General features: G+C 34.5%; 1 protein-coding gene across 1 annotated transcript in view; it reads left to right on the forward strand.

Annotated features, from left to right (window-relative positions):
• Positions 1–360: 360 nt before the first annotated feature.
• Positions 361–16,344, forward strand: part of LOC131668998 (NADH dehydrogenase [ubiquinone] 1 alpha subcomplex subunit 8) — a 163,503-nt gene continuing 147,519 nt past the window's right edge. Inside the window, exon 1 of the mRNA XM_058943531.1 lies at positions 361–590. Coding sequence (XP_058799514.1) covers positions 462–590 — 129 coding nt within the window. The 5' untranslated portion in view covers positions 361–461. The remainder of the gene's footprint in view (positions 591–16,344) is intronic.

Consider the following 16,344-nt stretch of genomic DNA (forward strand, 5'->3'; position numbering starts at 1 on the left):
TGTGCGATCCAGCCTTCATTGTTACGCATGCGCCGTATGTATGTAATCAAAAACATGAAATATTGACACCGTGATTATTAATAATTGTTTTTAGGAAAATTATTCAACATTGTTTATAAATATTGATTAATGAAAGAGCCAGGAGAATGTTTGATGTCTCTAGTAATGGTAATCCTTGGTATTAATTTTTTAATTTTTTTATGAAAAAGGTGTAACTAGGCTAATAAATTTGATACGATGTTTCAACTGAACAAATTAAAATCTATCAAATATATTTTATTTTAATTTTTCATAAATTTTACAGGTTTAAATGAGGCATGTGTCTCTGAATCTGTGTATAGCGCATTATTCAGTTACTCATACTGATTCCTTGTATCACGTATAGTAAATACAAAAAAATTATAGATTTCAACACTTTCTGCTATTATTAGGACAGAAACATCAATTCAACTGTATTTAATATGGTACTCACAGAAGATATTAAACTACCTGAAAATCATGAATTGGATGTTCAAGAAATAAATTTAACATTTCCTGTGCTACAAGCAGCTGCATTTCATTTAGGCAAATTTTGTGAAGACAAAAATAATGTAACGTATTATTCATAAGATTATATTTTCTTACATAATGAATGTTATGGCATTAAATCAGAGTATGAATTAAGATTTTTTTGCCATTGCAATCCAAATTACCAAATTTTTTTTAAATTTCTTTATAAAAATTCATTAACAATTAATTATTGTAATACAATATTAGGAAAAGTTATTTAGTATTAAAGTTTTCTTTAAAACTTGAGGATAGCTTATGTATGAATATATATAACAAATAGGCAAACCTCAGAGCACTGTTTATTTCTATATGAATTAATTTCATTTACTTAATACATGAAATATACTTCATACATAAATTTTGTAAGTTATTTATACAGTCATACAGTCAGTAAATAAATTTTAGATTCAAAGTCATGATACTTTTAATATAAAAATGTCATCTTTGTTACAATATTATATGTTTATTTTCATAAAAATAAATAAAAATGAAAGTAAACGTATAATATGATAAAGGTAACATTTTATGTTGAAAATATTAAGACTTTGAAACTTAAATTTATTTACTGATCTTACGATGACTGTTTAAAGTACTTAACAAATTTATTTATTAAGTATATTTATTTGTTGGCTTGTAACTGAGCTTGATAGATCCTATAAAAAACATATATATGATTTGAGTTATATCGTGTTAATACCTGCGATGAAATCAGAATTGAACTTAAAACAATGTTGGATAAAAATTTGTTCACTGTAGAAATCATTGTAAGTCAATAATTTATAGTTTACATGTAATAGCACAGGTATCTATCCTTTACATTAAAACACAGGGACAATAATATAATTCTTTATTATCACAGCACACACACGCACACACACACACACACACCACGCATATAGCAGTGAGCAAGAATAAATATCATAGAATAAATATCATAGCTGTTTCTATGATATTTATTTAGGAACCTAAACTTTGTAAATTCTAATCATTTATGTTCATTTAATATTTACCATTGATCAATTATAGAAGTTGTCCACCCTGAAAAATAATGTAAAGAATGAGGGGAAATTATTGTATTGAATGAAACCTCCAAATTGATAAATTATGATAGATTTTATGAATTTTATTGTCTAGAAAAACTGTGAACCTAATTTAATGTTCTTCAAACTAATTTACTTAAAAGAATTCTGAAATTTATTTGAAATAAGTGTCTTGAAGTATAACTTTAAATACTCCCAATAAAATTTTCAATTTTCATAGGCTACAGTGTAATACGATATCCTCTAAATAATATGTTTATAATTTATGCAAACCAGGTTAAATTATAATTTTCTTTATATTTTACCTTTAAAACTGCATGATTTGTGTTTATATAATCCATCTTCCACGTAAAGCATAAAGAATCTTTGTAGTTTCTTTAGCTAATTGGAAAAATATGAAACAATTATTTTGAAGACCATACTTACTTAACTTGAAATATATATATAGTTATATATATATATATATACTATAACTTATAGTTGCATATTGCAGTTAATATTTAAAATTATTCATAGCTGGTTGAATAATAAAATTTATTAGTTTTGTAGAATAAAAATTAAAAGATAATCTTTACAGAAATTTTTTATGAATATGTAGAATTCCATCTACTGACTATATTAAGTCCCTGTTGAAAAAATTCACCTGGTGTTTTGACCCATTTACAACACCTGGTTATATAAGGTGTTCTTTTCAGTTAATTTTACCGATGTTTACAACGGGTGCTTGAGAAAGCAGTTATTAATCACTAGAACCCTCGCACTCGTTATGTGATATCCATAAGGTCGAAGAGTTAGTCTTAGTAAGTTGCTTGGGGCTATTATGCCTCGCTTCCTATCGGTCCCTGTCTGTTTCTAACAAGTATTTACCACGAGTGATCAAAACAGGTACTTGCCACTATTATTCAGAACAGGAATTTTTACGGGTGACCGATACGGGTACTTACAGGGGTGTTCAAAACGTGTATATGGGTTATTTTTGGTTATTTCGATTGACTTATAACCCTTAAGTTACGGATTTTTTTTTAATTTGGCACAATTCTTGTACACATGAAAGTGAGATTTTTCCCAAATTTTGATGACAATACATTTATTATATCAAAAGTTATTAACAATTAAAGAAAAATGATAAAAAATTTTCAAACGGCTACATTTTAAAAACTAATAAAGATACCGAAGTCGGATTTTTTCCAAAATACTTATAATACCTTAAACTTTTGAAATAATTACAACAATAAACAATAAAAATTTGTTTTCGAAAGTTATTAACTTTTTTTTAAACAATTGCTAATATCTCAAAAAGTATATTTTGTTTTTGAAAAATTCTTGCTCCTGCGTGTTTTTGAAGATTTTTGCTATCGAAATCAGTCATAAAATTCAAGGGCTCGACATATTGGAAGGCGTAGCCCTAATTAGAAGAAAACGCCTCAGCGTAAGACCGTGAAGACGTCCCACTGTCGTTGTGATGTACACCGAGGCATCTTCTTTTGATTAGGGCTACGCTTTCTGATATGTTGGGCCCTTGAATTTTACGATTGATTTCGATAGCAAAAATCCTTAGGAACACGCAGGAGTAAGAATTAAAAAAATATACGAGTATATATACTTTTTGAGATATTAGCAATTGTTTAAACAAAAAGTTAATAACTTTCGAACAAAAATTTTTATTGTTTATTGTTGTAACTATTTCGAAAGTTCAAGGTATTATAAGTATTTTGGAAAAAATCTGACTTCGATATCTTTATTAGTTTTTAAAATATAGCCGTTTGAAAATTTTTTATCGTTTTTCTTTAATTGTTATTAACTTTTGATATAATTAATGTATCGTCATCAAAATTTGGGAAAAATCTCACTTTCATATGTACAAGAATTGTCCCAAATTAAAAAAAATCCGTAAACTAAGGGTTATAAGTTAATCGAAATAGCCAAGAATAACCCATATACTACGGATGATCAGAACCGGTATTTTTATAGGTGATGAAAATGGGTATTTATTACGTGGTATCAGAATGGGTTGTTACAACTGTTTGGAACAAGTATATTTACGAGTGTTCAAAATGAGATTTTATATGAATTGATTTCAAGGGATGTTCAATACAAGTAATTATTTAATGATTTTTAAAGATAGAAATGGAAAATTGAATTTTGGAAGGGGCATCACTTTATAATTACAAAATAATTCATATAACAATATAATTTTACAAACAAGTATAAACATATAAATCGGAATTAAAATTAACAGAAATATTATAAAAGAGTGAGCGTATTAGCTCACTCGCGGAGACGCGACAATGAAGTGTAACTTAAGCGAAGAGAACGTGAGCGAATTCGCTCAGTGCCCTCGATGTAAACAGAAGAAATCACAATTGCACGAGCTGGTGCAGAGGAAAATTAAATGCTCTGGAGAACGACTCACCAGGTTCCATTGTACTTCGCTCGCAGGTGCCAGTCCGAAGGCGGTGGAAGCGTAGTCCAACTGGCAGAGGCGCTTGAGGGATGACAATACCGGCACCGCTGTTCAGCTTCGAGGATTAATTGAGGAGGATTCTGCCAGAACTTCTTGGCTGCCTTTGCCTTGACGGAGATGACGATCTGCCGGATTCGTATCCTGGTATTTTTTTGGCGTACTGCTCCTTCAGAGAGTATGCTGAGTAGATCGGCTTCACAAATTTTCTCCAGCCTTTCTCTACCCTCTCTTCGAATTCTCTCTCTCTCTCTCTCTCTCTCTCTCTCTCTCTCTCTCTCTCTCTCTCGCTCTCTCTCTCTCTCGCTCTCTCTCTCTCGCTCTCTCTCTCTCTCTCTCTCTCTATCTCTCTCTCTCTCTCTCTCTCTCTGGCTCCTCTTCGGACTTTTTCTCTGGCTTTTCTCCTGATTCTCGCGAATTCTGGAACAAACCAAGCGTGAATGCCATGTTGCCATAACCACGCTTAGTCGCTGCGTCCGTGCGAGGAGAGTGCCACACACAGGGCCAGTGATTGTCGCTGTTCGCCCTGTCACATATGTTTCAGGACAAATTTGTCCCTAAGAACTAAGTCCTATGCATATTTGTATGTTTTAGGACAGATTTATCCCTAGGAATTAGAGATCCTAGTCCTCTCATTCTGATAGTTTTCGATCAGTAGAATGAATTAATTTATGGACAGATTGATTTCATATAAATTATTATTTTTATTCTTCAATTGAACAATGAATATAGGAAGAACACTTCGTTACGTATTTGGCTAAGCTACTAATTTTCAAAAACTGAACGGACGCGTCGGAGGAATCGAACCCGCGTTCTCTGGGTCTATAGGCTAGTGCTGTACCATTGGAGCCACTGCGACGCGTACCTTGTATAGTTCTTAGTATGTATATATACTAGCTCTTGCTGGTTCTGATTTAGCATCGTTTGGTAGCACGCGGTGATAGGGAGCGCGTTTTAACTCTTTTTCGTTCTGATTCAGCATGGGTTGGTAGCACACCATCTGATCTGATGGTGGAGAGCGCGTGCTAGCTGTCATTCTCATTCTGATTCAGGTATATTAGCTATGCATCTGAGAGCTCAGATAGTATAGCATGAAGATACTTATAGTGCGTAGTATACCGGGTCCTATAAAGCTAGTGTGCAGTTATAGTAGATAGCTTGAAGATAGAAAGGAGACGTTATACTCTCTCTCTCTCTCTCTCTCTCTCTCTCTCTCTCTCTCTCTCTCTCTCTCTCTCTCTCTCTCTCTCTCACTCTCTCTCTCTCTCTCTCTCTCTCTCTCTCACAGAGGGCTTACAGTTTTCTGGGCGTAAAAAAAAATTTAAAGCCAATGTTTTTAAGGCGCCACTGTTAGCTGAGAACTGGAGTCTGCTAGCTCAGTATCTGGACTCCACCCATCTTGAGATACCAAAGCCGTTATGAGAGTTCATGTATAACTTTATTTTATATAAAGTCCATACCTTACCACTATTCTAAAGTAGAGGGCATCGCGCCGAAATCGCTGCCAACAGCGCTTATTTACATAATTCCAACGCATTACGTATAATATTATCTTTCATACTAGCATTTCGAGTAAGCCTCTTCACGCTTCTCCTGATTCCTAGATTTAAACATTTTTCTCATGAAAAAATTCATGACAGTTCATGAAAAAATACCACTTGACTTTTATTTTGTAATCGCTATAATGATTATTTGAATTAATAAAATCAAATTAATTTTTGTATTGTTTCGTAGCTCCATCTGACACGTATATTATTTTTCGCACAGTATTTTTCTATTTTTTATTTAAATATTCTACAGTTTTTCTTAAAAAGAAGAGAAGCACTTTTTTCATGTTTTGAACATTCCGAAATAATTACTGTTATCCTGTTTAATTTCGCTATTCATCATTTTATAATTTGAAAACGGATGGACAGTTATTTGATCGTTGTAATAATAGATTCCATATTTTTCCGAAAAGTTAAGATTTGCCATCACTTCATTATCTTTTGAATTTGATTTGCGACTTTTTACAAATACATTCTGGCTGGTTTCAACATAGTCGTATATTCCAAATGAACCCATAAACAGTACTTCTAATAGTTATACTAAGCAATTTTTTTTATTTACAATCTTATTTACAATCTGTTTGTCGACAATAAGTAAATGATGTAAAACAATACTATTTTTTTATTACAAAAACTACGTTACATAAAGATACTTCACCATTGATTCGTACCAATATCGTTATTTTACAGAACTAAATTTTATAACTGTAAATGGTGACTTATATTTCTTAAATTTCGATATTCCTGGTGTTATGTGATTTAAATTCTTCGCTAAATAATTAGAATGTTCTGTAAGTCGTATAGTGTATCTTTTACAAGCAATTTTTAATTCTTCTTTAACCTTTAGAGTGTGGGAAAAGCACTATAGTGGCTCAAAATAATTTCTCGAGTTAGTCTGTAAAATAGATTAATTCTGGGGTTTTTTAGCATATTGATTACGAATTTTATGTCATAAGTCAAAAATAACGAAACAATCATAAACCAACCCAATCCTAAAATAAGGGTAAACTATTCTTTTATTCGCGAAAATAAACTTTCTATAGTACGGGAGTGTGAATATAGTTTTCTGAGGTATTTTTCAACGCTGAATCGAATTCCAAGGTCAAAATTACGAAAAAACCATAAATCACCCCCAAAATAAGGGTACGCTACCTTTTTAGTTGCAAAAATAAACTTTATATAGTAAGGCATTGTGAATATGAGAGTTGCTATTTATATTTTGAGCCTAATAATGAAAAGACAGTAATTTATTATTGAAAATGGCTTTACTGTTTTTCGAAGTATTCTCCATGATGATCAATACACTTTTGCATGCGCTCAAACCAATTTTCGTAAGACTTTTTCCACTCCGATGAAGGTACCTCCAAAACATGATTTTTGAATGCATCAATGGCTTCTTCAGGCGCCGAAAAATGTTTCCAAATCAGGGCTGTACGGCAGATAATCTATTAATTTGACGTTTTGGCCAGTCAAATAGATGGTTGTTTTAATAACAGCCGATATATGAGAGCTTGCATTGTCATGGTGGAGAATGATCCTTCATTGCCGGTTGTTCTTTCATATTTTACCAAGCACTACTGGCAAACAAATGATTGTGTATCATTCAGAATTCATTGTTCTACGTTGCTCTAACTGTACGACTGCCACATGTCTAGTTATTCCGAAGAAACAAGCGATCATTTGGTTCGAGGTGCTCCGCGCACTTTTGTCTGATTAAGCTCGTCTTTTTAACGGTCCTATCTATGAGTCCCGCTAACTCGTCAATCTACTTACATCAGTTAGTATATTAAATGGCGCCACCTTACATATTACCATATATGATTGTATTAGTGACCATATAAGAAGCGTAACGTCACTCTACTTATAGATATAGATATAATAATTTTTATTTTTCAATTAAAATGCGTTAATTAAGAGTAATTTCAATATAACAAAGCATTTTCTATATCGATTTTAGGGCACAGATTAAGATTATAATCATTTCAATTACTTTTAACTACTAAATATTAAATTTTAATGTGCAAATTTAATTTGTTTATTATGTTGTAAATGTTAATTATTATAATAAAGCGGATACTCTAAACTAAAAATGACTATCTATAAGAAATATGAGTAAGAATTCGTTTCATTGATAACAACTTAGTTATTACTGTTATCAATAAATAAACAATTAATAATTTATTTAAACAAATAATTGTATATGAATCGAAAGCGTTAATATTGTACATAACAACGACATCTTTATAATTTATTAATTTTAATTAACTGATTTATTATTTGCATTATAAGATTTTGCAAAAATACGAAAACTGATTATAATTCAAATGTTATTAACTAATTTAAGTAGTTCTTTTTTGGAATTACTTCCACATGTAATAAACTATTGATATATGTAAAATTTTATCATTATTTTATTGTAAATATTGCGCTATTATGTTAACCCATTTACGCCGAAAAAGCCAAAAATCTTAACTTTACTTTGCGTTTATTTTTGAAGTACTTAAACATCAAGAATATGTATAAAAATGACTTACTTTATGTTTTTGGGGGTTATTGGTCAGATAAACCTTAAATTCGGGTTCATTGAATGCATTTTTTGGATTTTAGCTTGACCTAACCTTGACTTTGAGCCGACCAGGTCAAACACACCCCAGATTCGAATTCAGCTCAAAAACCTATAAAAACCTGGACCAAGATTAATGGGATAATCTTGATTTGACCTTGATCTAACTTTGACCTCTGAGCTAATCGGGTCAAATGAATCGTGGATTCGGATTCAGCGACTCCAAAAACTTATATGTAATGGTATTACCTTTTGCACTTTTGTTCACATATGACCTTTTTTCGTGGGGCTGTCATATTTGTATTGTTGGTACTGTTGTTATAAAATCGTTAAAGTGGTGAACTGCATTCGATGATATCTCCGCGAAAAAAAAGATTTGTTAAATTTGGAAAATGCGTTGGAAAGGGCAGAAGCGGTACTTTGAGATCGTTTAATTCGTTTTTAGAAAAAAAAAATGTTTTGCGGTGTAATAGAGCTTCTAAAACAGCGAAAATACGCGTTTTTCGCACTTTTAAGTTAGAATATCTTAAAAACGTGACGTGATAGAGCATTTCTGATGCCTGATTCGTGTTCAGCGCATCAAAAACCTTCGGAATATGTTGCTCATGTTCGTGTGATATAAATCATGTTGACCTGTGTAATTGAAACAATCCGGGTGACCGACAGGAGTAGGGACCAGCGACGAAGTCAATGTTCAATTTTACTTTTATTTATTTGATTACAAATGCAATCCGCGTCACTCCAAAGACTTCATACAAACTCAAGAAGGGAGTGGATGTGGTTTGTTCCTTCTCCGGAATGGTTGTCGCTCTTGTATTCGTTCGGCGGGCCAAGCCGGAGGCCGGTCCTTCTAATGGCAACTCGACGTTAGCTCACCAGAGAATCGAATGACGGACTAACTCTCGCGCTACCCGCGCTCGAACCTTTATACCCTCAGAAGCGACTCCAAAATGGCCGAGTACCGCTATGTCACGTGACCAAGGATGGGATTTCATCGCCAAAAGTCGAAGTAAGATGATCGATGCACTCTTGTCTTGATAAGCCACGTCGAAAGTCGTAACAAATCATCGCACGAAAATGTTCACGAGTTAATTCCATTTATAACAGCGATTTAAAAATTTTGTTTTAGTGATTTTGTTCTAGGTAACACGAGTTATACTTAAATAACAAAATAATCTGATGAAGGTTATGATTAAAAAGGTCAAACTTTTAATTGGAAACATCAGATGGCGCCTGCAAACATTTGGTATGCCAAGGCTCAAAATATAAATAGCATCCCTCGTATATGTGGCAATGTGAAATTCAAAAAATATAAAATGGCGAATCCAATATAACGAAGTAAAAATTCATTCATATCGATGAAAGAACTATGCTTTTTTAAAAAAGTTGACTATACTTTGTAACAGGCTGCCGCCTAGCCGCAAATCCCGGGTGATTGTAATCCTCAATACAGCCAGACGGTGCACTGTTAGCTGTATGCTTCTAGCACACTTACTCACCTCGATCCGGTGTACGCATGCGCCGTGTCCACTCAGTGATCTAACTTGGGTGCGCGATCTCTCCGCGACGTGGCGCTGGCGCGCTAGCCTACTAGCGCTCCGTCGGACACTGTAAGCACCTCGGTCGACGAACAGCTCCTACTATGCTTTCGCGCGATCCGTGCTAGATTACCGGCGCATTCGAATCGAATGTCAACAATAACACCGACACCGGACAAAGGGAAGACTAAATAATAAGGTCGTTTCTCGTTGGTCTCTAACCACTTTATTTAGTCAACACTAAACCAATATGAGGGAGGGATTTGCCGAGAGACTTACGCACGCTGTTTCGACACAATGATTCGAATGGGGAGAGAGAGAGAGTAAATCTCGCGGACGTCGCGGACTATTCGCACGCACGCTATCAATAAATTCGCCGCGCACGCTGCGCAGGATCGCACGCAAAACGCTATTAGGAAGTGCTGTGCACCTACCGCTAAATCGACGGGGATACGGTGGCCAATCGTATCCGATTATACTAAGCATAGGGGAACTGCCTCTGCGACTGCTTCTCCGCTGCTGTTGTTGCGATGCTGTGGGTGCTGTCGTTAAGCTCGCTGCTGCTGAAGCTGCTAAGGTAGAGCTCGCTGCTGCCGAGGCCGCACACGTTAAGCAGTGTGCGCACTTGACACTCCACTCCGAACTCCGTCATCACTGTTGGTGCACACGTTCCGCAGTGTGCACTCCCGCCTCGCCACTCACTTATTATCTATGCCAACTCCCTGGATCTCACTCGGAAGGAAAAGTCACGACGTTACTCTCAACACAATTATCTGCGATGCAGGCATACCGAAGGACACGGTCATACTGGCTCGCTAGCTCTCCCCTCCCGATCATTGCCCCTAACGCGCCCTCTCTCTCCCTCTAACCCAAACCGATCGCGGCTATTACGCTCAGCCACGCTTAGTAGTTCACGCGAGTCCAAACGATTTTCGGCAATCGTTGCAACTTGAAACTGAGTACAGCAATTCACTTTTGAGATCAGTAATTGCAAATACTCTCCTTTGGGATTACTCAGAATTAACGATGTGAACGTAGAGAGCGTGTAGTTTCTTTTTCTTTGTATTTTTGAATTGTTATATTTTTATGCTTTTTAGTTTTTTCATATTTTTATTTTTTATTTTTTTGTTTCTTTTTTATTTTTTATTTTTTTGTTTCTTTTTTATTTTTTGTATATATTTTTTTCATTTTAAAAATTGTTTATTTATTTTTTGTGCAGTTTTCTTTTATTAGTATTCTTTATTTCTTCAACCAGTTATTTCTATTATCATTTTTGTACTTATACTCACAATATGAAAATATTGAGCTTGCAAAGGTATTTTATACTACTTATGGTAAATTACGTTTAGTATGATATATTTCAAAGCAAGGAATTACATATTATGCTATTGAACATAGATTGCATTTATACGCAGATCTTCTTCTGATCTTATTCATATTGCATAATTTATAATTACGGGCTAATACTGACATTTTTTCTCGGAAAATGACGTCCTTGCAGTCTATCTATTAAACATTGGCGCGTAGAAAGTTGTTGAGAATTTATGTCTAAAAAGGACTTCACTACTTTCAAACGAAAATCTGAAAAGGGTATTTTTTCTTGTTTTTATTTAATATAGAACATGAGCATTAGTTAGCATCAAGTCAATAAGATGAAAGGATAATTTTTATAACATTTCATGGATTTTCTGACAGATTTAATTAGGGATAGTTACCTATTGATATTATCGATAGCTCCCATGTTTTTGTTGTATTCATGGTTGTAAAGTGGTTTTATGATATCTTCATTTGTTCGGAAATCTTTTTTACCAATTGCACAATACTCAACTTCATGGACTGCCATTATCATAAAAACCTCTTTTTTGTTCATCCATTTATGAGCTACTTTAATTTCACCTTTAAGTGAAATTATAGTAGATGATATTTATAGTACTTTATTTTCACCTTATCAAGTTTATTCTTCAGTTCTAGCATAGCTTTACAGAGTTTTCTTTAAAGTACCACACATTCCAGTATCACGATCATGCAAGCATTCAGCGAGAACCGGAGATGAGTATCAGTTATCTATATGCACAACATGACCCTTATACAAATAAGGTTTCATAAAATACGCAATATCTCCTGAAACTCCTAAGAAATACTTTTCATAATCTGTGTCAGTACCTGTGTATATAATGAATGCAACAATAAATCCGCTTTCGCAATCAACTAACTCGAAAAGTTTTATGCCAAAACGATTACGCTTCAATGGTAAGTACTGCTTGAATTTGAGTCTTCCTTTCTATAGTCATAAACTCTCATCTATACAGAGATTTTTCCCAAGAGATATAGTGTTGGTGAACTTACTTTGTAAATTATTGATTACAGGTTTGATTTTTTCTAAAGGATCAGTAGTTATTTCTTCATTATTATGAAAGTGAAGAGATCGCAATATCTGAATATATCTATCTCTGGTCATAACATGGTTGAATATCGGAGTTGATAATCGAAAATCAGTTAACCAATAATGTTTTATATTGCCTTTTTGGACATGTCCTATATTTATGGAGAGTCCTATAAATTTTTGAAGTTCACTTTAAGTAATGGGCTCCCAAAATTTCATCTTTACATATTCTCGGAAAGAGTTTTGTTCTCGATAGTGATTCGTTTCAGTTACTATAATATTTACAAAAGATTGAACAAAAAATGACTCAAAATAATCACTCGGGTTATTACTATTGACAAAAAAAATTTCGAGAAAAGATAGTTGGCCGGAAAAGTTTTTTATAGAGGAAAAAAAATAATTATCATAAATTAATAGATCACCAGATGGTTCTATGGATTTTTCGTCTTCACTATGTTCGATTACAGTATGAGATGCATTAGTTATGTCGTCGTCTACATTTTCGTCAGATTCAGATTCGTCACTACTCCAAACTGGATTTCGGGTTCTCATTTTTACAAAACTCCCTTTGAATCATTAATCAAAACACAATCTTTTGGTAGAAAATGAACAAAATTAGGAGAAACTTATTTCAACGTTAGGATATTGATTCTAAAAAAGTGCGATACTCTTGTACAATGTATGAAACTTGACTTGATGAACTTGATGATGAGAGCGTGGTTTTCTATCAGTTAGTTTCGTTATAATCTCTCCTCCCCCCGTTTCTGTTTGCAACCTACGCTGGCAATCATTGTTAAGCATGGGCTATAATTAATATGCTCATGCCCGGCATTGGTTTTCTTTCGAAATTTGGCCAGCAACGGTAGAAAGGACGGAGGACGACGACGGCGGTGTGAATATTGCTGAGAACGCAGGAAAGGAGGAGGGAGAGAGAGATAGAGAGAGAGAAAGAGAGGGAGAGCAACCGCGGAGATGTTTAGAGAAGTTAGTGTCGCTGATCGACATCAAAGCGTGCCATGAATGAGATGTAAGGGGCGTGGCGTAAACAGGGAACTCAGACAGTAAAGCGTGGTTTCTCTCAGAAGTCATTGGCGAAAGGAAAAGTAAGGGCTAACGCAAGGCCCTTGCTGATCAACAGCAACCAACGACGACCAGCAACACTGTCCCTATTGAGGCTCAGTAACAGCTACCTGAGTGTCGGGCACCCGTGGCTTCTGAAGTTCCAATGGACAGCAAGTGTTCAGATCAGTCCATTTGCTCTGTTTCTCTCAATCTCGTGCGAATGTCACCGGCAGGCCGCGTCGTGAATAGGAGTGTTCGGCATTTATTTGCCTGAGTACCTTTCAGAACCGGACAATTCCTTCTCTCTAGCCCCTTTTTTCGTTTACCCTGGAGGAGTTCCGGCGTTCATCGGCCAAATCTTCGCACCCCAACGCGGACGCGATTAAGATAAGATAAAGTTTGTAATGGCGGCCCGTTGCCACGGTTAATACCTTTGTATATTGTTTTTGTAATAAAGTGAGTTCAGCGAACCCGTGACTTGTCTTTGTGAAGCCTTCACACCTCTTTTCATGTGCCGGATGCGATTGTAGAGTAGCCCGCTTTGTGTTTGCTGAAATAATTTGCCTTCCGAACTTTCCTTTGTAAATAAATTGTTCGCAGATTCCTGAGGCAAACCATTCTAATTAGAGAATCGCGTGACAAAGCAGTAACAAAAGCTCATAAACCACTTTTATGTAACTTCTTTATTAGTAGATAAACTGAAAATGCAGAAAGCCACTGGATCAGAGGGGTACATAATAACTCAGTGATTCTGTGTGCTAGATCAATAGTGTGGGATCCCGCGTGCGAGATCATAGTGTAGTGTCTATACTGATGTCCACTGGAAGAAGAATGGGGATTTAAGGCGCGAAATCCCATCGAATGAGTCTTCAAGATATAAAAATTTTTATTCTTGTTATTTTTTCCAATTATATTTTAACGTTATATCATAATTATTAATTTATATACAAATAATTTTATAAATCGACGGCTCCATTTTTTGAAGTAACAGAATTTTTGCTGCTTGATATCACTGCGACGATATCAGCACAATGTTTGGCGTATCCCGGGTACGTGCAGCTGCGTGGAGATTTGATTTTCCAATGTTCATGACGCCATCACAAACAATTTTCCTGATAATGAATTTGTATATTATCTGTGATCTCTATTGGAGATGAGTCAGGTAATGCAGATGAATCAGCAGCGAAGAGAACTTTGCGGCAATTAACAATGGGCCGCTGACCACAATCTTCTCCCTCCCCCTCATGTACAATACTCTAAGCATGTAGGCTCGGTTGGGACAGGACTGTCGTCGAAGGATTTTGAAGATTCCAACTTGCAAATATAAATCAAATTAATCAAATTGTTTTACATATATATTTTCATACGTGTGTTACTTATACGGACGTCTTGAACTTCCCAAATTCATTGAACATGAAGCTGTTGTTGCTGCTGTTCATTGGTAGTGACCATCTGTATTTCAAATTTGCATCGGTTTAATAAATAAATGAGTTGATAAACGGTATTTAATTTTTTACGTAACAAAATAAATATGTAGAATGTAATGTGCGTATAATGTTAACTTCGAATAAATTTATATTTTTAGTTCGTACATCGAAATTTAAAAACTTATAAAATAATGAAGTAGATTGAGAGAGAACTACGCATTAAGCGATAAAAAGACAATAAGAGAGTGAGAAAGAGAGAAAGAGAGCGTACATGAAAGGTGAAATAAACTTAAAGTCAAGAAAGTGAGAGAGAGAAAAATTAAATGAAATAAAAAACGAAAATTTGTAGGAAAAATATTGATTGAAAATATAGAGCGACAGGAAGGGATGCAAACAATACAGACAAAAATCGTGAACAAAGACCTAAAAGTTTATGGCGTGATAATAAAAGAGATAGAGAGAGAGAGAGATAGACAGATAGAGATAATAGTAATTAATAACGCGAAAATTAAAATAGTCTTAATATATATTTAAAAATGAATAAAAAGGAACCATAACAACTACTTATAATGGTGGTGGAGGCAATATGTTGTTCTCTTTGATAAATATTAATGCCACGGTAGCTTCTGTCGCTGGTGTAAATGGAGACATGGAAATTTATGCAGTCATGGCCTTATCTCGTCCTGGGTTCTTCAATAATTTGGTGATGATGTTGCTTGCTGATAGAAATAACTATATACTGTGTCACCATTGATTTTGTTTGCAACATTTGCCGTTATACTGCACAATGCAGTAACCTGAGATTCACACTTCATGATATGTAAGTAGATATCTTTTCGATGATTGGTTAAAATATTTTGATGGAAGAGACTATATTCATTTGACTGTATTCATTCAAATAATATAAACTGATAAATGGGGGACTGCGCTTTGTTAAAGATTATTTAATCGATCCCGCTTTTTTTTTAGCAGTTGACATTTGGCTGCACCAGTGGTATCGTTTTTCTTAGTTAAGGTTTAAATGTATTAACTTAGTAGATTTAGATAAAAACTTTTCCTTAAGAAATCATTCCTTTGTTAGAAACTTAGAGCTCATGTTAAATAAACTATATATGAATTATATGTATATATATTTTTTCATTAAACTGGTCCTAATCAGAGTCATATGCTTGCTATAAAAACAGATCTTTTAAAAACTAAAAGAAAACATACAAACTATGTATTTTCATAAAAATCTGTCGTTATCAGGATAAATTTAAAACGTATGTTAAACAATCTATAATTTAATTAAAAAATGTCTTTTATTAAGTTTTAACAGATTTACCGTGCTGTTACCTTTTTTTAAAGGGGAAAGGCAAGAGAGGCACTTTTTCTTTGTATGCAATCCGTGAGAAGGCGAAGAAACAGTCAAACAAACAGTCGATAATTTAAATTAAACACAAGTATTATTAGACATATTTATAGACAGATGTGCGCGTTTAATCTAACAACACAAACAAGCTATCTTACAGACTAAATAATGAACGACGCCAAGGTAGCCGGCGAGTGAACACCTTCCTACCCGAACTTAACCAAAATAACGCGTTATTTTCTGGCAATTTTCTGCGAGTGTCGACGGAGGTCTAGGCAGAAAGCGCTCCGGACGATAAAAGCCATCTCGGAGGAGCACATGAAACCTCGGAGTTAGTTGACCAGGTACCACGGTTGTTGGCTCTAGTCTCTTCTTTCTTGCCTCTCTTTGACGGTGGCTGATGTCGAAGATGAGACGCAGGTT

The sequence above is a fragment of the Phymastichus coffea genome, unplaced genomic scaffold (genome assembly GCF_024137745.1).
Source record: "Phymastichus coffea isolate CEN01 unplaced genomic scaffold, Cenicafe_Pcof_1.1 PCOF00007, whole genome shotgun sequence".
Lineage (NCBI taxonomy): Eukaryota > Metazoa > Arthropoda > Insecta > Hymenoptera > Eulophidae > Phymastichus > Phymastichus coffea.